At 40.4% G+C, this 22,288-nt stretch overlaps 1 protein-coding gene across 5 annotated transcripts in view; it reads left to right on the top strand.

The window, feature by feature from the left end:
- Positions 1 to 22,288, top strand: part of LOC149318063 (structural maintenance of chromosomes protein 4-like) — a 62,518-nt gene that overhangs the window by 36,008 nt on the left and 4,222 nt on the right. For all 5 annotated transcript variants that reach the window (XM_089508941.1, XM_089508940.1, XM_089508939.1 and 2 more), the window contains 9 exons: positions 786 to 1,011; positions 1,110 to 1,189; positions 2,560 to 2,712; positions 4,647 to 4,773; positions 7,074 to 7,263; positions 14,235 to 14,379; positions 19,005 to 19,178; positions 20,735 to 20,917; positions 21,491 to 21,723. In XM_089508941.1, the coding sequence (XP_089365067.1) occupies positions 786 to 1,011; positions 1,110 to 1,189; positions 2,560 to 2,712; positions 4,647 to 4,773; positions 7,074 to 7,263; positions 14,235 to 14,379; positions 19,005 to 19,178; positions 20,735 to 20,917; positions 21,491 to 21,723 (1,511 nt within the window). The remainder of the gene's footprint in view (positions 1 to 785; positions 1,012 to 1,109; positions 1,190 to 2,559; positions 2,713 to 4,646; positions 4,774 to 7,073; positions 7,264 to 14,234; positions 14,380 to 19,004; positions 19,179 to 20,734; positions 20,918 to 21,490; positions 21,724 to 22,288) is intronic.

The raw sequence follows: 22,288 nt of genomic DNA, 5'->3' as shown, positions 1-22,288 counted from the left end.
TATTGTGTGATGCAGTTACGTCACATAGTAGCATGTGATGAAGGTAATGTAGTACTTCCAGTTACAAATATTTAGTGTACAGTAAATATGCACAGATTCCAGAATGACAGTTTGCCTGATGCTGTACCTTTAATTTTTGAGTTTATTAAGATTTATAATAAAGTACCGTATATTAAAACTTAGAGCTTTTAATTAAAACTCTGATCTTATTATACTGTGTTTCAGTAGTTTCACTAGGACCTGGTCATAGCTCATTCATTAAGAGTTCTTAGATTTACTTCAAAGACAAATCATGTGGTCAAAGGACTGTCTTTGTTTAATTATATTCACATAGGTCTGAATAGAAAAAAAAAGTGTCATGCAACAATAATGAATGATGAAATCTCACTGAATACAGTCAGCACTTCATATCCACAGATTTTATTCATAGATTCAAGCATCCAGAGCTTGAAAATATTTTTAAAATAGATAAATTCCAAAACACAAACTCTGATTTTATGTAACAGATACTACTTTACTTTGCCATTGTATTTAATGGGACCTGAGCACCCCAGATTTTGGTATCCATGGGGAGTCCTGGAACCAAACTCCAGCAGATACAAGAGTCCACTGTATAATGAAATTTTCTTTTGAGAAAATATACTGGTTTGAACTTTACTTACATGGAGCACAAATAAAATGCCAAAAAACCTACCAAAATGAAATAGTATGTTTATCAAATGCATGTGTGATTATTCTTGATTTGTCATGCTTTTGATCTTGTGATCCTTTTTATGCTCTTCCAGATGTCTGTGTGGGGAAAAAGCATGGGCAAAATCCAGACTCCTGAAAATACTCCTCGCCTGTTTGACATGATAAAAGTTAAAGATGAGAAGTTCCGGCAAGCTTTTTATTTTGCAATACGAGATACTCTGGTAGCTAATAACCTGGATCAAGCTACCAGAGTTGCATTCCAGAAAGACAAGAGGTGGAGAGTAGTAACCTTGCAAGGACAAATCATAGAACAGTCAGGTATGTCAAAAAGAACAAAATTGCATTTAAAAACTGTAGCTGAATGTGATATTAGCAATACAGCTCATTTTATTTATTTTATTTTGGTTCTTCCATAGGAACAATGACTGGTGGTGGTGGAAAAATAATGAAGGGTAGAATGGGATCTTCGGTTATAGTTGAAACATCAGAAGATCAGGTTAGTACATTTGGGAAAATGTTGAATCAAAGATGACCACCACATTCTTTAAATTCATTTTTCAGTCATTTGAATTCTGGTAAAAAGTATTTCTTTGTGTATAAGTACAGTGCTTTAGAAATAAAGTTTAATAATAATAATAATAATTGGAGAAAGAACTTTTAAAATATAATAATTGTATCTTGGCGTGTCAAGTCAGTGCAATTTTACTGATAGGAAGATGACAATGGAGCTGAATACATGAAGGTTTAACAGGTTCACATTTTGGCCTCTGTTGATTGTTCTGGATTCTCCAGGTTCTATAGAATGGAGTTGCATATGGACATGCTACATATGGTCATAATGATAAATGTTGGTATATTGATGAAAAAAATCCTGTGTGAGGTTTGGGCTATCATTCTCATCTCCCAGCAGAGACTCATAGACCCGTTACAGACGGGCCTATAGTACGGACCGAGTCTGTACAAAATGGCGGCGCCCGTTCCACATGGGGGCTGCCATTTTGACATTGCGGACACATAGTGTCAGGACGTCGTGCGGCGGAAGTGATATCACGAGTGTGCGACTAGCGCCTCGTGGCGCCACTTCTGGGACGCAGAAAGAAGAACCTTTTCAGCTGCGTCCAGGAACTGTGTGGTTTGGCTGCTGCAGTTCGCGGACGCCGCAACCAGCGGCGGCAACAGAGCGCCTTTCTTGGGCACTCTGTAACACGCCATAATTTATTTTATAAAGGTGGCCTATTTCAATAAATCATAGTTGATACTAACCATATTTTATACCAAAATTATGATGTCCTTATGATTTACTACTTGATTATCTCTATGAAAGACAACAATGAAAATGGGGATGCTGTAGGCATCTTTTATTACATTTGAGACTAGAATATTCTCTATTATCTAAGCCTTCTCTAGTTTTTTGTGGGTTTTTCGGGCTATGTGGCCATGTTCTAGAAGAGTTTCTTCCTGTCGTTTCACCAGCATCTGTGGCTGGCATCTTCAGAAAATTTTCTGAAGATGCCAGCCACAGATGCTGATGAAATGTCAGGAAGAAACTCTTCTAGAACATGGCCACAAAGCCTGAAAACCCCACAAAAAACTATGGATGCTGGCCATGAAAGCCTTTGACTTCTCTAGTTTGTTCTACTCCTAAACCTCTCTCCCCTGCTTCTTGGCTGCCCTAGAACCCTTGACAAGTTACCTTTTTTTGTTTGTTTCTTATTTTCTACTTATTTTGCTAGTGGCAAACTTAATTGCTGTTCTTATGTCCTTATTGACTAAGCTATTTTTATCTAGAAGTAAAAACTATGACCATTTCTTTATATGCCCATTACATGTATGTTGCTAATTTATGTTTTATAATGCTTTGTGCAGGTAAATGAAATGGAATATCAACTTCAAAAGAATTCCCAAAAAGCAAAGCAGTGCCAGGAACAGAAAGTGCAGCTTGAGGAGGAGATAATAAAATTGCGTCAGAGTGTCAGAGAAATGAGAAACACTTTAGAAAAGTACAGTGCAAGTATTCAGGTAATCATCAGTATATATATGAAATACAGTCCATCCTCCATATTGGCAGACTTGCCATCTGTGTATTTCACCATCTATGAATGGCAAGCCCGTTTTTAGTGGCAGTACATGTACGCGGCTGCGCTAGCGGACAGACTTACTCAGCACCACCATTCAAAAGACTGGGACTTGAGTATGCACAGATTTTGTTATCTGCGGGGGGCTGGGGCTGGAATTGTTTCCGTGCAGATAGAGAGGTGCGACTGTAATAGTGCCACTCTGTTCTGCTTTGATCAGGCCTTACCTGGAATACTGTGTCCAGTTCTGGGCACCACTGTTCATAAAAGATAATGAGAAACTGGAACGTGTCCAGTGGAGGGTGTCCAAAATGGTGAAAGGTTAGGAAACCATGTCCTATGAGGAAAGTCTTGGTGAGCTGGATATGTTTAACCTGGAAAAGAGACCGTTAAGAGGTGATATGATAGCCCTCTATAATTATTTGGAGGGGTGTCATATTGAGGATGAAGCAAGCTTGTTTTTGGACACGGAACAATGGATGCAAACTACAGGAGGTTTTTAAACAGAGGCTGGATGGCCTTCTCTGGGGGGTGCTTTGATTCTGTGTTTCTGCATGAAATAATGGGATTAAACTTATTTGCCCTTGAGGTCTCTTCCAACTCTATGATTCTAAGTGAGTCTTGATTTGTGAAATGTCTGAGTAGGTAATTTAAACAGGTTGGATGGCTGCCTTTCAATAGTGTTTTAATTAAGTATTCTTGCATCACATGGAGTGGAACTAGATAGCTCTGGTGACCCCTTCCAGTACTGAGATTATTTAGCCAAAGTGGTACTACGCATATGCAAGGAGATGGAGGTATCAACAAGGCCTGAAGAAATCCCCCAAGTTTTGCATGAGTATAAAAAAAGTTCAAGAAATGAGGCAGGGACTTCAAAGCGAACCAGTGAAGACTAAGTGTTCATAGTTGCAATGGAATGTTGTTTGGAATCCAAGAAACTGGATTTGGGTTACTGGAATCCTAAAAGCACATCACACTGGGATTCTGTAGCCGTCTCTGTTCCATACTGGAACAGGCTGGAGTGTTGGAAGCTTTTCCCAGAAGAATATTTGCAAGTCATGATATTCTGCCAACTATTATTTCTTTATTAGTTCTGTCTTTCTTTCTTTGTTCTGTCAACGGGGATATGAGAGCAAGTGTGTTGCAGTGTGAAAGTGCTCTAGGCTGCCCCTCACATCTTGTATTGGCCAACCGCTCGGTCCTCGTCATACTGTATATATTTCTTTTTTTAAATTCTGTTTTAATAGATATTTTAATTGTAACATGTTTAATCCTGTTTTAAGTGGGGGAATTTGGGACATAATGTTGTAAATGTGGATTTTAATATGTTGTGAGCCAGTTTGATTGTCTAGTTAACAGAAAAGCAGGATACAAATAAAAGTTTTATTATTATTATTTATTATTCATGACCACAAGTACCCAACTGCCATTCTTTCTAGTAACCTTCCTGTGTTCATATGCTAACTTCAAACGTTGAGCCTTTACAGAAAAAGTAACAAAAATGGATGGAGTGTTTTGATTTTGTCCTCTGTACCAAATACCAAAGAAAACATTTTAAATTTTTTCATTTGTATTTATCTTTTGATGATAAGGTTTTCAGACTAGACATATGCCTTTGTAATTGCAGCTGGAAGTATGGACAACAGGAAAGCACATCTGTGGAGGTGCTAAAAGTGATCAGTGTTTGCTCAGTAGAAACCTTGGGGTTGGGGGCTTTTTAAGAAGTTTACAACTGGTGTAGTGAGATAAGTGTCATTATTGTATAATGTCCCATTGCTCAGGGGTGTTTTAACTTGTACCCAAGGTTTCTTTTTCAAGGTATTTATGTCTAAGAAACTAATTGTGCAGACAATTAACAATCCTGTTTGTGTTCTTTAGAGTTTGTTAGAACAAGAAGCTCACTTAAAAATCCAAGTTAAAGAGCTTGAAACAAATGTAATTGCTGCAGCTCCAGATAAAATTAAGCAAAAAGAAATGGAGAAAAAGTGCAATTGTTTCAAAGAAGGTGCGTATACTTTACAATGAAATACTATAGTTCAGGACAAAATCCTAATTTGAATTGCATTATCATCAAGTGCCCTTGTTATCTAATAATGTAGTGTGTGTTGTTTTCAAATAAAAGAAGTTTACAGTTTTGTGCGAATTCATAATTTTCTAGATACCTTAATTTTTTTTAAAAAAAATATGTTACTTTGATCAAAGTATTGTGATCTGTAAGGCAGAATTCTGTGGAGAAATGTTTTAAATGAGTGAGTGTTGATACTCAGGAATAAATATTGAACAGAATATTTGATTTCATTTTCAGACTGATAGCATAAATAGTACTGTTAACCAGTATTCTGAATGTTTCTCTTTACTTGTTCATGAGTTTTGCTTTCCAGTAGATTTTAGGAATTTATGTTCAGGATTAGGCACATTTAATTTATATATTTTCTTTGGAAAATGTATTATAAAGTTTAAGTGTTCTTCTAGTTAAACTGGTGTATTGTTTGAAAATATTCCTTACTCTACATTTATTCTTATTTCACCCTATTGCATGAAATATTTTCATTTCTTTTATTACTTGTATGGCTTTCTAAAACGTTACTTTTTCACCAGTCCCAGGATCATAGGAACATTTTAAAATTTTCTAGTGATTTCCCAATTCAGTAACTGAAGGCCTCTTAAAATTTTGAAAAAGTCATGTGACTACATATAACAATCTTGTATAGTCATGTAAATAATTATTTAACAGTGTGATCCTTCATATAATAATTATATTGTCAAACTTTCCTATATTTTTTGTTCATTTTTCTCTTGAGAAGTCTGTGCTGTAGAATGCAGATATGTGGGGAGTGAAGTGTGTTAAATTTTTAAATTCAATCCAGTGTGGATGCTTGTTAGAATTTCTTTTGACATCACATAAACAAACATGTCTTCTAGTACAAACATTTAATACTATTAAAAAATCCAACCCAACAAATATTCCAAATACAGTAGAGTCTCGATTATCCAACCTTCGATTATCCAACATTCCGGATTATCCAACGTCGCTGCTCAGTGATTCCTTTACATTTTCAGAGGACTGAACTGTTTATACAGTACATATTGTACATCACAATGTTGATCAGTGATTTCTTTACATTTTTAGAGGACTGTTTATACATTACAGTGTTATTCCTATAACGTTACTGCAACGTGACTTTTACTGTTACTGCAATAAAACTTCAATACATTTGCAATTCATAGTGATTTCAAGGCCTTTCTTGGACCCTCAGGATTATCCAACATTTTCGGCTATCCAACTATCAGCCCACCCGTTTATGTCGGATAATCAAGACTCTACTGTATATAAGACAGTATGGCTCATAGTAGCTAAGAATACCAGGTAACCATTATCAGGGATAACAGTATCAAGAATGTAAAAGATACATAAATATTTGTGTAGGAACTGTTAAAATGTCCAAGTTAACTGAGGACTGACTTGTATTTGAAAGTTTGACTACCTTCTTTCTTCCCTGATACATCATTATAGGTTTTTCCAAAGGTAGGAAATAATGAACCAGATTCAGTAATTTCAGATTTACAGTGGACCCTTGTTATATGCTGGGGTTTGGTTCCAAGATGCCCCGTGTATAACAAAATCTGTGTATGCTCAAGTCCCATTAAGTATAACGACATAGCAAAATGGTGTCCCTAATAAAAAATGGAACATCAAGGTAAATTTATACTTTTTTGGAACATTTTCAAACCGTGTATGCTTAAATCCGTGTATAAAAAATCCGTGTATAAGAAGGGCCGACTGTACTGTATTTTTGTTGATAGTCCATTGCTTCTAATTATTAAATAAAGTTGATTTTCCTTTTGGGAAAATGATTTTTGTAAAGGAAAGAAGTTAATAATTTTGTAGTTGTAATTTCAAAAGTTCTGTCGATTGAAGTAGTGAAAACAGAATACAGTCGCCCCCTCCTTTCTCACAGACTTGAGGTCTGCAGTCTTGAATATTCACAGAAGTGCGACCGCTGTTATTTTTAATGGGGTGTGCTCCTGAGGCACACATCTCATTCAAGTCTGTGGGGCTTGAATATACGTGAGTTTGTTTTCGCGGGGGTGGTGGTGTCCGGGATGGATCCCCCATGAAAGCAGAGGGCCAACTGTATAATGAAATGAATGCAGACAGGCATTTGTTCATAATGTTCCATAATAGTAAATTCATAAAACATGCATACTTTTTTTGTTTAAATAAGGCTTGAGATGATCAACCTGTCTGATTAATACTAGAAATACTCACCATTTTCATCATATTTCCTTTTTTTTTTTTAATAGAGTATGACAGAGTTGCTGCAAAGGCTGGTAAATTGGAATCAGAAGTTAAGAAACTACATAATCTCATAGTTGAAATTAATAATAGTAAACTTAAAACTCAACAAGATAATCTTGATAGAATAAACAAGGAAATAGATCAGTGTACGTCTGCTATTACTAAAGCTCAGGTGGCAATCAAGACAGCAGAAAGGTATGATTTTTGTGCCCTTTGTGTGTCAATATAAGTGTGATACAGATACAATACATTTAATAGCTGTATTTCAGTGGTTTTTAGCAAAGCAATTAATGGGTCAGTTAAGTGAAGTTTACAATAAGATTGTTGCTTCTAACCATCTTTTAAGCAGGCTACATTCTAAACATACTTTCCAGTGATGAAGGTGGAAACATCCTATAACATGGGGTTGATTCCATCTCTTGCTCTGAAATAGGCAGGAAAAAGAGACTTGAAGGAATCGCCACCAGAGGGAGCAACCCCACCATCCCTCAGTCTTTTTCTTGCCTCGCTCCTAGTAGGCTGTGTTTTTCCTTTTCTCCTCTTTCTTTGTCTTAAAGACTTCGATATTTCTTCTAATATTTCTTCTATTCTTCTTATATTCGTGATCTGTTCTCTCCTGCCTTGGCAACTACCTACAAAAACAGCAATGTTTTATTTAGTCTTGCTCTATCCCAGTGATGGCGAACCTTTTCAGGTTCGTGTGCCAGGGGGGCGGGCTTCTGCCCCCTCAGGATGGGGCTCTTTGCTGGGGCAGGGCTTCTGGCCCAGGGACTGTGGCCTCTGCCTTCTGTGGGCAGAGCTTCCCCCCGCCCTTTTCCCGGCCCCCAGCTGTCTCTCAGAGACAGCTGGGGGTCAGAAAAGGCCCGTGAGGAGGCGGAACCATGGGCACGGCCCCAGTCCTCCTCTTCCCGTACCTTTCCTTGCCCCAAAGGGCATTCTGGAGCCCTTTGGGGGCAAGGGAAGGCAAAAGGGGAAGAAGAGGAATGGGCAGGCCCCCTCCCCCACGGACCTTGCCTGATCTCCAGTTGCCCCGTTTTGGGACACTTGAGGAGCAGGCAGGGTAGGTGGTGAGGAAGAGGGCTGTGTGCACCCCCTGCCTCCCTCCCCATGGGCCTTTCCCTGCCCTCTAAGTGCCCCATTTGGGGACACTTGAAAGGCAGGAAGGATAAGTGGGGAGGAAGAAGGCTGTGCACACCCCTCCTCTCTCCCCACGGACCTTTCCGTGCCCTCTAAGTGCCTCGTTTGGGGGCACTTGGGGGGCAGGCAGAGAAAGTGGGGAGGAAGGGGGCTGGGCATGCCCCTCCCTTCTTATCCACAGACCTTTTCCTGCCTCCAGCTATCTCTCCCGAGACTGTTGGAGGCCAGCAAAGCGCCAGTTGCTCCTCTCGCCGCCCTTTTCCTGGCCTCTAGGTCTCTTGAAGAAGCAGCTGAAGGTCGGGAGAAGGCTGCGAGGAGGAGCCAGAGGTGTGCTTCTCTGGCTCCTTCTCCAGAGCGCCCTTTTCTGTCTTCCGGCTGTCTCAGAGAGACAGCTGGAAGCCAGGAAAAGGCAGGGAGGAGGAGGAACGGGCATGCGCGTGCCTCTTCCTCCTTCTCCCTCGCCCCATGCACAAGAAAATGGCGTCAAGTGCCACTTCCGGCACGCATGGCATAGGTTCACCCTCACTGCTCTATCCTTTTGACTTTCTAATGGCTGAAACAAAGCCAGGCATGGAGAGACAGTTGAGAAGCTGCTGTGTTGGGAGGCAATGGTTGGCCCAACTCCAGCATTATAGAAGAAGAAGACAGCCCAGCCATGTCTGGCTGAAGGGACTAAAGGCCAAAGAGCCCAGGCACGGCCAGAAGATGGAGATCCCTCTGTCCTTGACCAGATGCGCTCTGCTGCAATCTCCAACCCCAGCAAGGGGTCTGCACAGTGAGACGGACATCCTAAAAGGAATTGGTGTGGTGGAGGAGGGAATATTCCCTGTCCTTAACCAAATGGTGCCACACCACAGTCACCAACCCCAGAAGGGGTTTGGGCGGTGAGATGGACAACCTCACCTTGGCGTGGCCAGAGGACAGATGCCACCTGTCCTTGTACCCCTCTGCAGACATCAAACCTGGCAAGAGGTTTGGGCAGTGAGAAAGAGAGGAGTCAGACTTCAAGAGGTGACTGATGATCCTACTTTTAATCCTGTTTATGGCTTAAGATTTACCCCAGAAGTTTGTTCCTGCCTTGCATTGCCAGTTTTCAAGGAGATTTCAGTGACCTCAATAGTGTGAGTGGAGAGTTTGTTTCTGGCTTGCATTGCCAGTTTGAAGGAGAACTCAGTTAGCACAGAAGTGCGAGTGGAGAGTTCCCTCCAAAACCAACTGCCTCCTCCTCCTCCTCTCCTTCCTCCATGATCCACTCAGACTGAAGGGATCAGAGAGGGTTACCAAAAGGATTTGCCAGGTGCAGGGAGTCTGCTCCGTCTGCCCCATCATCCCCTATTTTGGAGGTTTCAGTCACTCCTTTGGGAGAATTTGTCTAAACAATTTATTTATTGTGCTTCCCTTTTTAGAAAAAGAGGCAAAGCTGCAAATTAAGGTGCGGCAGCCATTTTGATTAAAGACAACAAGTAAAAGAACAAAGGCCTGCTGCTTCTGCTCCAGTCTGCCTCTGTTAAAACAAAACAAAATATTAACCGGAGTTCATTCCTCAGAAGAGGAATGTGATCTGAAAAAAATATAAAATTAAAATAATAATTAAAAAAAAAATTAAAAATGAGGGCCTTTCAGTAGCTCCTGAAACCTGTATTGCTATGTATTTTATATGTATTATCCTATTATTTCCTAGATTGTATGCCATAGGTAGGTTTATTCTTATCTATTTATTGTTTGTATGTACAGCGCTGTGCATATCTACAGCGCTATATAAATAAATAAATAAATCTCTTAGACTTTTGGGGTCTGATGATCTTTTATTATTATTGTATTTGTTTTTATGGTATTGTATAAGACAATTAATATATTGGAGTTTAATGACACCTCTGAACAATTAAAGCTGGACAATCCTGATCTTCCTCAAGGGAAGGATTTCCCTCCACCCTCCAAACCTGAGCCTTCAACACCAAATACTCCATTTCGTACAGATTTTATGAAGGTCATAAGGCCTCCATAGCTTGTTATTGTGACACCAAATCCAATAGCTGTTGATATATATTATTTACAGCTCACCTCAAAAACCTTACCATCTTTTATTTAGGAAAAAAATGTTATTTCCTATAATACATTCCTCAAATGAAGAATGAAAACAGGACCCCGACTTTCCTGTATTGTCTAAATATGACAATGGGGAGCCTTTAAAGATGAAGATGGCTCTGATGTAGGGACTCCATCTTCTGACAGGCTTCTGACTGCGCATTATGCAGTGTTACTACACAATGCGGTTAAGATCTTGGAATAATATTTTCGAGGCCACCCCTCCACTCCAATTAGTCTACAAGAAACGGTCTTAATTTGCCACAAGGCAAAGGTGACTTTTCTTAGACCAGGGCCTTTAATCCTAGAGACACTCTTCAGAGCTGTCTTCACAAAGGTATCAGGTAAGAGTGGGTTAAACCTGCCACATTACACCTAAATTCTATATCTGTTAATAAGCTTTATCATTTACCTTGACAGGTAATGGCAAAACTGCAAATCTAACCGATGGATGACTCAGTATAAGCCCTGGTTTTCTCCCCTTTATACTCAAGCTTGACGAGATACACATTCCCTCTCTCTTTCACACACATACATATATACATACACTGATGAAAGAGCAGATGTGGTGCTTAAACGGTCATAAACAGCATCCTCCTTGGCAATTAGGGCTGCTTCAACTATATCATTTTCTCAAGGGCCGACCTTATGTGGGCTAAAGATTTTATGAGATCCCTCATAATCAGGTGAACATAAAATTATGTCAAGACAACCTACAAACTGCTCAAAGTGGCTGCCTTCTCAGCTGATGCCAGGCCAGATGTAATACAATTTGACAAAAGGCCACAGGCAGCCTCTATATTGGCCAAGAGGCAGATTTTAAATAAAATAAAAAAATAAACAAAACCACTGGCATGTGGATGCCTGTTCTAAACAAAATTTGATAAGTTGATTGGTGATAAACTCTTTCAACAATCACTGGATCCAATATTGATAGAAATTAATGATAAGGGAAAATCATTTGCTTCTTCACATAAAAATAAAAAAGAGGTCCCTTCATCAGGGACAATCCTCCTTTTTTCCCCATAGATACAATTATGGTACTTGTTCTACAAGAGACAATAGGTTTGGCAGGCAGTGGTCTGAGCTTAGTTACCAACTTCAGCAGTAGTCCCAGGCACTGCTTCACCTGAGCCAGCAACAACAATGTCAGTGACAATACCTGTCTTGTCAAACAAGGACAGAAATAGCTTTAGTCCTGGCTGATTGGTGCTAAAGGGTGGGAGGAAGACTGCAGTCTTTCTTTCATTTTTGATAAGAAATTCAACAGACCTATGGGTCCTCTAAACTCTAAAAATTTGCTCGGATATAGTTCTATACCATTCTCATGATTATTTCATTGCTTCCTCAAGATAAAGGAAGGCAAAGAAGCATTGGCTGATACTAAAATCCACAAAAGTCTGATCAATATTGGGGCCATAAAAAAACTATTTTTATAAAAACAAAGGAGGCTTGTTCCAGTCTTCTTTAATTCTACATTTAAAACAAACAAAAACAAAATTTAGAGTGTGGTGCTAGAGCTAAAATTAGTCAAAAAAAAAACAGGTTCAGACGGGTGATTCTCCAGAAAATTCTGGAGGCACTTTGGCTCCATGATTTCATGTGTCCCCTGTTCTTAGTTGTAGTTTGCTTCTGCATCCCAATCCACCTACCTCATCACAATTATCTACATATTGCTTACCAGGGTAAGCTTTTTCCATACAAGGCTCTACCATTCAGTCTATTGTTTTATTAAGTGACACTCACTACACTGATAGGAACACATTGAAAATAGTGGGACCTTCATTTATACCCAAAACTTCACAATGTCCTGATCAGATCTGATTCTCTTTCATAGAATATAATAGATGTCGAGTTGTGCTTTCCTTCCTATCCAGACATGGTTTTCTGCTAACTCATGAAAAGAACAACCTAGTTCCATTTCAGAAGCTACAACACTTTGGAGTGGTTGTAGACATGTTCCTGACCAGACTCTATCTGACCAAACAAAGGGTAAGATCTATGAAAAACACCTTCAAGCAGATAGGTTGTTCCCAGTTATCTGACCTAGTGTTACTGGCACACCTACAGTGCCTGATCTGCTTCAATTAATAGTTTGGCATTAACACGAGGAGCCTAGAGTGGGTTCCTCTAGCTATTTCAAAAATAGATGGCACAGATAAATCACCTGTTCTGACATATACCAAATAAGTTCAAATCCCTTTGAACGGTGATTGTTGCTGCCAATTGAGAAGGATTGTCTGATTTGGGCCCTGCTGGAGTTCCAAATAATGGTGGATGCCAACTTAGAGCGATGTTAATCATTTTGTTACTCCCAATAAGCAAAATGAATAAATTAAAAATAAGACCAACAATCTCTATTCCACAATATAAACTGGCTTAAACTAAAACCAATAGTGTTTGTTTTCAGCCACAATTAACAACAGCTCAATTCTGATTCAAATTTACAAGTTAACATTAAAGGTTCATGTGAACCAAAGGACTGACCCAATCCAGATCACTGATGACAAAACCAACATTTGTAATAACTTGGTTCTATAAATGATTTCAACATCTTTTTGTCACAGTCAGAACAAGTCGTTGATAAAATTGTGGCTTGTTTTGGATGCATTTTAACATGCTACAAGAAGATTGTGATATTTCTGTGGTGATCAGTTGTTGATCACTCCATTTACAGTGCAGCTACTTCCTCTGCACTACCAACAATCACATCCATCTAAGATAAATGTAGAACATGACATGGCCTTCATCTTCCACATTTACATGCCACCACTGTTGAGTTGCTTTGAATCAAAAGAGGCTTTCTTATGCCTCAGTTCACCCACCCATTGGTTGGGGAGCTTTGGTAAGTCCCATGTTATAGAATGTTTCCACTTTCATCACTGGAAAAAGGAACATTGGTTCTTACCTGTGGTATGTTCACTTTCAGCGATGTAGGTGGGAATATCCTCCCCACCCAGAACTGAGGAGGCTGTTTCCCTTGGCTTTGCAAGGGTGGTTGTTAGTAAGTTATTTTTAGTTTGACTTAATGACAGTTTCTATTGATTATACTTATATTTGCATTGAGTGCTCCCTGAGTTTGTTTTCTATCCACGGCTATAATATTGACTGAGGGATGGTGGGGGTTGCTCTCTCTGGTGGCGACTCCTTCAAGTCTGTTTTTTCTGTCTATTTTGGAGCAAGAGATGGAATCAACCCCATGTTATAGGATATTCCCACCTACATCGCTGAAAATGAACATATCACAGGTAAGAACCAGTGTTCCTTTCTGTGCATGCATTCTCATCTGTGGAGTTAAGGTCTAAGTAAATCTGTGACAATAGAGTTCTATGTACAGTAAAGAAGATGGTAATGAACAGGGAGTAAAAGCCATAGAAGGCATAGAGTATGCTAAGAAAATGCTAAATATGTGAAGAACATAGATGTGTAATTTTGTTTTTCAGAAAGTGCACAGAATTCCAATTCTTTCTCTGTCAAAAAGAGATAACTAAAGTGAGGGAGGTACAAAATGAACATTCAGGGTTATTTTGGATTGCCAAAATGTATGCTATGTACCCTAGAAACAAGGCAAGCATGTTAAATGTATATACATTTACATTTGTGTACATTTATGCACATGTTAAATGTGGATAATGTGTCTATATCTCTGTTGGCTTCCAAAGCAGTTTACAATTAACTTCTATGCATTATAAGTAAGGATATGTTTTAGGATAGGAGTCTCTTTGCTGTAGTGAGAAGGGGCAGATGGAGCTGCAGATGGACTCACGGAATGGCAGCCAATGAAGATGCCAAGCCACAGAAGCAGTGTGACCTGCATGTGACCATGAAACAGCATGGAAATTGTTGGCACCTATCTTTTGTTTCTGGAGAGAGCTTATTTATATTCAAAGTCTTATATATAACTAGAGAAGAAGCTTTACATCTACTTTATGCATTCTGTACAGAAACTTGAAAAAATCACAGGATGCTGTTCTTCACACTGAGAAGGAAATTGACGAGAATAAAAAGAACATACAAGATTTAACAGAACAGCTGAGTACACTGGATGAAAGAGCCGCTGAAGTTATGAATGACAGCAAAAAAGCTGAAGTATGTGTGGTACTGGCTTATATTCTTCAGATGGCATGTGACCTAAAATCATCAACACAGTATATAAACACTGAGTATTTGTATTATGTAAAATGTGTAGTATTTTACTGCACATCTCTAGCACTAGCAAAAATGCTATTTGAGAGAAGATACTAGATATAGTATACTCCATTAAAGCCATATTCTGCTAAACTTGTGTTGAACCTGCATAGAAAGGACAGTGAGGTTTTACTGGAGGATACAATTTTTACTGTAAGTCCAATAGTGCCAGTAACCATGGTATAAGCCAGTGTCTTGAACCTAAAGATAAAAATTTCAGAGAGTTTGATGCATAATGTTTAACCTTATCAGGCTTCATAAATGATGGAAGAAAGACCTATCTGTCACTCATTTAATAGAACTCTGGCAAGGGGGGCTTTCTTATGATTACCAGGCATAAGTAATGTTCTTGTCTTGATTTTAAAACCACTTTCTTTAAAAATGAAATTTCAACTAGTAATATTTAAAGAATAGTTAATTTTTGTTTAGTCATATAGAAAACCCACCATCAATTTGAGGAATTGTGAACACCAGGAAATCTAACTAATCAAATCTTTGGCCATCTGCACAACTTACAATTTTTGTAATTTATGATTTCCCAGCAGAGAAGGAGCCGAGCATCCAAACTTTGGGTAGCTCCACCCACTTTGACTCCTGATAGGCAGGGGGAGACAACAATAGGCCTGTCGGGACCTTGCGGGTGGGCGATCTACCAGCACCTCCTCCAGTCGGGCTGACCACCTGAACTGCATCCCAGCCATTCCAAATCTCACCCAGACATCAGCTGAGTCCAAGGGTGAATAAGATGAACCATCATGCCCAGATTCTTTTAATATCATGCAGATTATTAGAGACGAGTGGAATAGGCCGGCCGCTAATAGACCCAATCACAGTGTTACTCACAAACACTATATCCTCCAGTCAGCTGTCATGGATAAACTCAAGGTCCCTTTGGTACACGCCCCAGTGTCGGCCCTGGTTTCCTCTGTGGTCTTTAGCAGAGACGGAGAGGACACCCTCAGAAATCCTGAGGATAGGAGGGCAGAAGGGGCCCTCAAAAAAGCCCCTGAGGCCATGTCCATAGCCATTACAGCGGCGACTACCATCTCCATGGTAACGCGCGCCAACCTACAACGTTCTCATGATCTCGACCTGCTTCCTAGCGTGGACACTAAGATCAGGCAGACCATCAACAAGATGGTCAAGGCAGCCGCCTTCGCGGCAGATGGTACAACAGAGTGCCAGGGCCCAAGCTGCAACCATAGCTGTTAGACAATAGCTTTGGTTAAAAAATTGGAATTTGGACTCCAAGTCCAAGCAAAATTTGGCCTTCGTTCCCTTCCTTGGGACTAGACTTTTTGACAAATCATTAGAACCTGTGCTGGTCGAGGGTAAAGATAAGAAGAAAGCTTTACCCTCTGACAAAAAGAAGTATGATAAGAGACAGTTTAGGAACCGCTCTTCCTTTCGTTCCTTTCCATCTTACTATTCCTCCAATTCCAACTCTTTCTGAGCCAGGGAGCCCAGGTCCAACAAACTTTGTTGGGGAGACTCCAAATTTTCTAAACAAAACCGGTCCTCCTTCTCTGCCAAGGACGGTGGAGGCCCTAAGTCAGCCCCAAAAAACAACAATGACGGGGGACAGGCTTCAGGGATTCAGCCATGCTTGGGAAAAATCCACCACAGACAGGTGGGTCTTAGACACGGTTTGCCAGGGCTACAAGATAAGAGTTCCATCACCCGCCTCGCGACATGTTTGCACCATCTCCCAAGTCAAGCGATCCTGAAAAACATCACCTCCTACTGGAAGCCATCGAATGTCTGCTGGTCATTCATGCCATTGAACCCGTGCCAAGAGACCAGAAAAGGAAAGGATGCTACTCAACATTCTTCCTAATGCCCAGGAAGAACAGGTCCTGGAGGGCCATTTTAAATCTAAGAGGTGTCAACCGGTTTATCTTCAAGAAAAAGTTCAGGATGGAAATGCTAAAGACCATCCTAGACAGTCTACAACCCGGAGATTTCCTCTCTTCACTGGGTTTACAAGATGCTTATTTACACATTCTTATCCACTCGTCCTCTTGTCGATTCCTTCACTTCAAGTATGGCAAGCTTCACTTCCAATACAGGGCATTCCCCTTTGGCCTTGCTTCGGCCCCCAGGGTCTTTACCAAGGTTATGGTAGCCCTAGTCGCCCATTTGAGAGCTCTAGGTCTCCACATTTATCCTTACTTGGACGACCTGATCCCAGCTCCCTCCAAACATCGGGGATTCAAGACACCACCAAGATCCTCAGGGCGTTGTAGGACCATGGCTTCCTAGTCAATCTTCAAAAGAGCACCCTCCTCCCAGATCAACAGATCCAACATCTAGGAGCCCTGATAAACACGGTTGGGGATGGTCTGCCTTCACCAAGACTGGATTGAATCCATCCAACAGACAGTCCACAAAGCCGTACTCTCTCCACAAGTCAGTTTACAGCTTCTAGCTCAGCTACAGGGTCTCATGAATGCAGCCATCGATTGCCTGCCTTGGGGGAGGTTTCGCGCCAGGCCCCTGCAATGGCTTCTCCTTCCTCACCAGCGAGCCATCGCTCTCATGAAATCCAAGATGATCCTCTTGACCATCGAGGTTCGCCAGTCTCTTTGATGGTGGACGTCCAATGCGATCTCCAAGGGACAGCCCATCTGGAAACCGCAAAAGATACAGATCACCACGGACTCCAGTCTCCGCAGTTGGGGGGGCCTACTGTGGGCCACACGTAGCCCAGGGCTGTTGGAACCCGACAGAATGGTCTCACAGTATCAATTGGCTAGAGCTACGAGCGATTCGTCTGGCACTTCTGGCCTTTAAGAGCCTGACTCTTCACAAAGCAGTTCTGATAAGGACAAAGAACATTATAGCCAAGGCACATGTCAACTGCCAGGGGGAACCAGATCCCAATCCCTGATGGACGAGGCCCAGTCATTCCTGTCCTGGGTCGAGACCAACCTGTTATCTCTAGAAGCCAAACATCTTCAAGGAAAACTAAACCCGAAAGCCGATTGGCTAAGCCGAACTGACATAGACCAGGGAGAATGGAGCCTTCATCCGGAGGTGTTGAGGTAAATCTTGATGGCCTTGTGAACGTCCAAGTTATGCCAGATTTTCTCTAAGTCTCTGGAAGGTCATGGACAGAAGAATGGCAGAACAATGTCTTGGGAAGTATGAAACACCGAGTTAACTTTAGGAATGAAAGTTGGATCCTGTTGTAGCAGAACTGAAACATTTACCTTGTTTCAAACTTCCCAAGACATTGTTCTGCTATCCTTCTGTCCACAACCTTCCAGAGACTTAGAGAAAATCTGGCATACCTTGGATGTTCACAGGGCCATCAAGATTTACCTCAAGAGGACAGCGGCCTTCAGAAAGTCTGAGGCCCTCTTCGTGTCCTTCTGGCCTAACTCCAAAGGCAAAAAGGTGTCAGTCTCCACACTTGCAAGATGGATTAAAGAATGTATTGTCACCTGTTACAAGACTCTCAACCTGATTCCGCCAGAGGGCATCACCTAGGAGCATGGCTACATCAGCAGCTCTGTCCACCAATGCTCCTCTGGCCGAAATATGCAAAGCAGCCACTTGGAAGACACCTTCCATGTTTGTCAGGCATTCTAAGCTTGACCTTTTTCAGTCAGCTGAGGCGGCCTTCGGTCATAGGGTGTTACAACATATTGTGTCTGATTTGCCCTCTGCGCCAGCTGGCCCTCCCTAAATTTGGTGTGCTGTTTTATATCCCAAAGTTAGGATGCTCGGCTCCTTCCCTGCTGGTAAATGGAACGTTCGACTTACCTGATATACATCTCTTTCCAGCAGAGAAGGTCCGAGCATCCTTCTCCCCCCCCCCCCCCCCCCCGTTTTGCCTACTGGTGCAGGTGGGCAATCTTCCTCTCTTAGTTTTTGAGGTTTTTGATTAGCCAAGTTGTCTTGGGTCACCGCCCTATAGATACCTGGCGGACTCATTGTGACAATTCATTTTTAAAAAAAACCACCTGTTTTCTTGGCTAGTCATCGACTGAGGTTCCTTGGGTCTCCGCCCTTGGCCTATTGTTTTCTCTCCCTGCGTATCAGGAGCCAAAGTGGGCGGAGCTACCCAAAGTTAGGATGCTCCGACCTTCTCTGCTGGAAAGGGACGTATATCAAGTATGTCCAACATTCCATTTTAAATAATAAATAAAATAGATTTGTTTTCTTTAAAATGGCTTTACTCACCTTTTCTCAGAGGTGAAAAATAGATATTACAGTGCACCTTCCCTTCATGCTGGGATCCGTTCCAGATCCCTCTACGTAAGGGGAAATCAGCTTCAGGGAGCTCAATTATTCGCGTGTTCCTAGCTGTGCGCGCGCGCACCCTCCTGCCTTTTCCATCACTCACAGGGAAAACTCCTGAAAGAGAGGAGTGCGCACGCACACAGCTAGGGACTCGCAAATAATTGAATCAGTGAATCCCAAAGCCGCGAATCCGGAGGGACAACTGTATATGCCATTTAGTTTAAATGCAGTCACTTTCTGTTGGATTAATATTAACACTTAATTTCTGATGTGTTTAGGAGACCTTACCAGAGATCCAAGAGGAACACCGCTCTGTACTTCAAAAGATGAAATCTATCCAAGAAGAAGAGCATTTGCTTCAAAAGGAAGCTCTTAGTATTAGGCTTAAAATTGAGCAGCTAGATAGTCATGTTGCTGAGCATCAATCAAAGATTAAGTATTGGCAAAAAGAGGTAATAAACATATACACCAGTTTTTGAAAAAATAATTAAAATTGTTTAGATCACTGTTTAACCAATTCCTTTCATATACAGGAGTAAAAATAGTGCATATGATCAGACATCAGTGCACCAAGGTCCTTTTGCCCAAGAAGGCTGCTTTAGAAAGCATACTGACTTGTAAACTGTTATCTTATGGCTAACCAAATGTTATTTGACATCCTGCATCCAATAGGGGTGAAGAGATTTGATATCCAACATCATATGAAGAATTGTCCACTCCTGGTGTAGCACCATTATGTTATCCAGCATTATGTTATCCAGCAGCCTCGTGTTTGTGTGTTTTTAAGAGATGCACAGTTTTGCTACATCGCATAGAAATTATGATCAGTCTGCTATCATGTCATACTGTCAGGCCTACTGTGAGGCTGACAGTATGTTTTTCTCTATACTGTAAAGAAAATCCCCCACCCTTATAAAACAGTCATGATAAACAGCTTCTCTTAATCCGATAACTGGTTGGCTATGGAAGCAGACGTAAAATGTGCAATCTAGCTATGACATCATGTAGGATCATTTCTGCTGCTAAAAGCTGCAGGGGGGAGAACAAGTTAGATGGAGAGGAATTAATAATCTGTGTTTTCCTCACATGAAGTAGAAGGTGGGGGCATAGGCTTGCATTGCTCAATTACTTCAGAAGAAAGATTGCCCCACACTCATGCTTTCTAATCCTGTGGGTTTCTTTGGCCTGCAGACTTCCCTAGTCTGCTTTTCTTCATATACTTCAGCATACTTGTTATATGTTCTTGCTATCTGGAATCATTGCTTCACTGATTAAAAATCCATTTTATCTTGTCACAAAATCCAGATGATTATTCATCATGGGTTTTTTGCTTGTTTGTTTTGAGATCAGATAGAGGTGTAATCTTCAAGTTCTGTGAATCACACAAATGGATCTTGCGCCTATGTAGCACCTATTCCAGAATATTCTAGAGTTTAGCTTTTTTTGTGGGCAGGAACACTGCCCTACTTCCTTAGCACACATGTCTGGGGCGCTACAATTCTGTCTTTAGTACCTATTCATCCACTGCATGAGCAGCCTCAAATGGAATGTTTTCTTCAGACTTTAGCTGAGTGTTGTTTGCATCTTTTTTACATCTCTCCACTTTGTTATTATTCAGTCTTCATACTTAAAACAAATGTTTTGATTCTGTACTCAGTTCTCTTGTGAATCACATTTATCACACTTTTCAAATTGCTTCTTGTGTGGAGCAAGCATTCCATTTGGATGTTCACTCCTAGTGCCTTTTCTGCTTTGGCAGTGAATGCAAAAACCAAGCTTATGCTATTTCTAAGGTTTTACTGAACCTCCCCCCCCCCCCCACGGTGTGCCCCATTGTTTTTATTAGGGCTTGCCTTGAAGGGGCGGGCCAACTGTATTGAAGAGCTAATCTACATCTTTTCATATGAAAAGGAATTTCTAAACAAATGTGTTCTGCTTACTTAAAATTAGCGTAGAAAACTACCACCATTAAATCATGGTGACATTAACTTACTAAATTGTGTTTTAGATATCAAAAATATCATTACATCCCATGGAAGACAAACAAGTGGAAGAGCTTCCTGTGCTCAGTCAAGATGAACTTGAAGCTATTAAAGATCCGAATATTATAACCAATCAGATAGCTCTTTTAGAAGCTCAGTGTCATGAAATGAAACCAAATTTGGGTGCAATTGCTGAATATAATAAAAAGGTATGCATTTTTCCCAATATTATCCTATAGTTTATCTAACCAATTAGAAATCTGTGGCAAGTTTGAGGTCTCAAATTATGACTGAGACTTTCATTTGAGATTAGCAAAGGCCCTCCTTAAAAAAAGATGTGGGTGAATCATGTGAAGCATATGCTTTTCAGTTAAATGTTGAATGTTAGTAAACATCCCAAGTTTTACCACTTCATGTTGGGGACATAACATTTGAACTCACCCCGGAACAACAATCCTTTGAAATCAGAGTTCAAGTAGAAACCAGCTGTCACTGATCAAAATATATTTAAGTTTCATAGAAAATATGAAAGTTTATATATTCACATTGTTTCCAGAAAAAGAGTTGCCATACAGCATACATAGCCAGGCACCATTATCAGTTTACTGAAATGTTTGAACATGCAGCTATTGCCTAGTAGAAAGCATATGTGTTTTAATGTAATAAATAATGGATGTTACCAGTAATGAAACTATAGCTTGTTTTTAGTCCAACTATGTTAAATGTAAAGTGACAGTTGAAGTTTGATGCTTTCTTCATGATGATTTTTATTTTATTTTTAGGAAGAGCTGTATTTAAAACGTGTGGCAGAATTGGATGAAATTACCAATGAGAGAGACAAATTCAGAGAAGCTTATGAAGAACTTAGGAAAAATAGACTTAATGAGTTTATGGCAGGATTCAATGTAATAACAAATAAACTAAAAGAAAACTATCAAATGCTTACATTAGGAGGAGATGCAGAACTAGAGCTTGTAGATAGCCTGGATCCTTTCTCTGAAGGAATCATGTTCAGGTTTGTATGGCCTGTGATTTTCTTAAGTAAAATCTAACCATTTTGAAAGCATGAAGCTCATGTTACAACCTGTATATTGAGTACATATCAAATATGCCTGTTTTTGCATAGTACAATATACACAAACCTATATTGAAAGATTTCACGATGGCATACAATAAAATCAGTTTAACCAGTTTAAAATCAAAACACTCTAAAAAAACACTATATAACACATTAAAGCATATTTTAAACCATGCACATGTTACTAAGATAATAAAATTGTTGTCCCTGCCCAAGGCTTGAATAAAAAGCCATAGTTTAACATAGCACTGATATGAAGTCAACATCAGTATCAGTCAAGACTCTAAGGGTGCCACAACAGAGCTGCCTTTCCCCACATTCTTGCATTGTTCCTGCTGGTAGAAAACAAGGAGCTTCCCTCATTCCTTAGGAAGGCATAGATAAGGAGAGGCACTCCTTCAAGTATGGAGGTCCCAAGTATTCAGATCTTTATGTTATTGCTAGCACCTTGATATTAGACTAGGAACACGTTGGCAGCCCAAACGGTTTCTTTCAGAGTGGT

This window comes from Sceloporus occidentalis, unplaced genomic scaffold (assembly GCF_023333645.1).
Source record: "Sceloporus occidentalis isolate IW3139 unplaced genomic scaffold, rSceOcc1.0.p SCAF_2, whole genome shotgun sequence".
In the NCBI taxonomy this organism is placed as follows: domain Eukaryota; kingdom Metazoa; phylum Chordata; class Lepidosauria; order Squamata; family Phrynosomatidae; genus Sceloporus; species Sceloporus occidentalis.
Note: the sequence above shows the minus strand (reverse complement) of the source record. Positions and strands in the feature narration are given on the sequence as shown.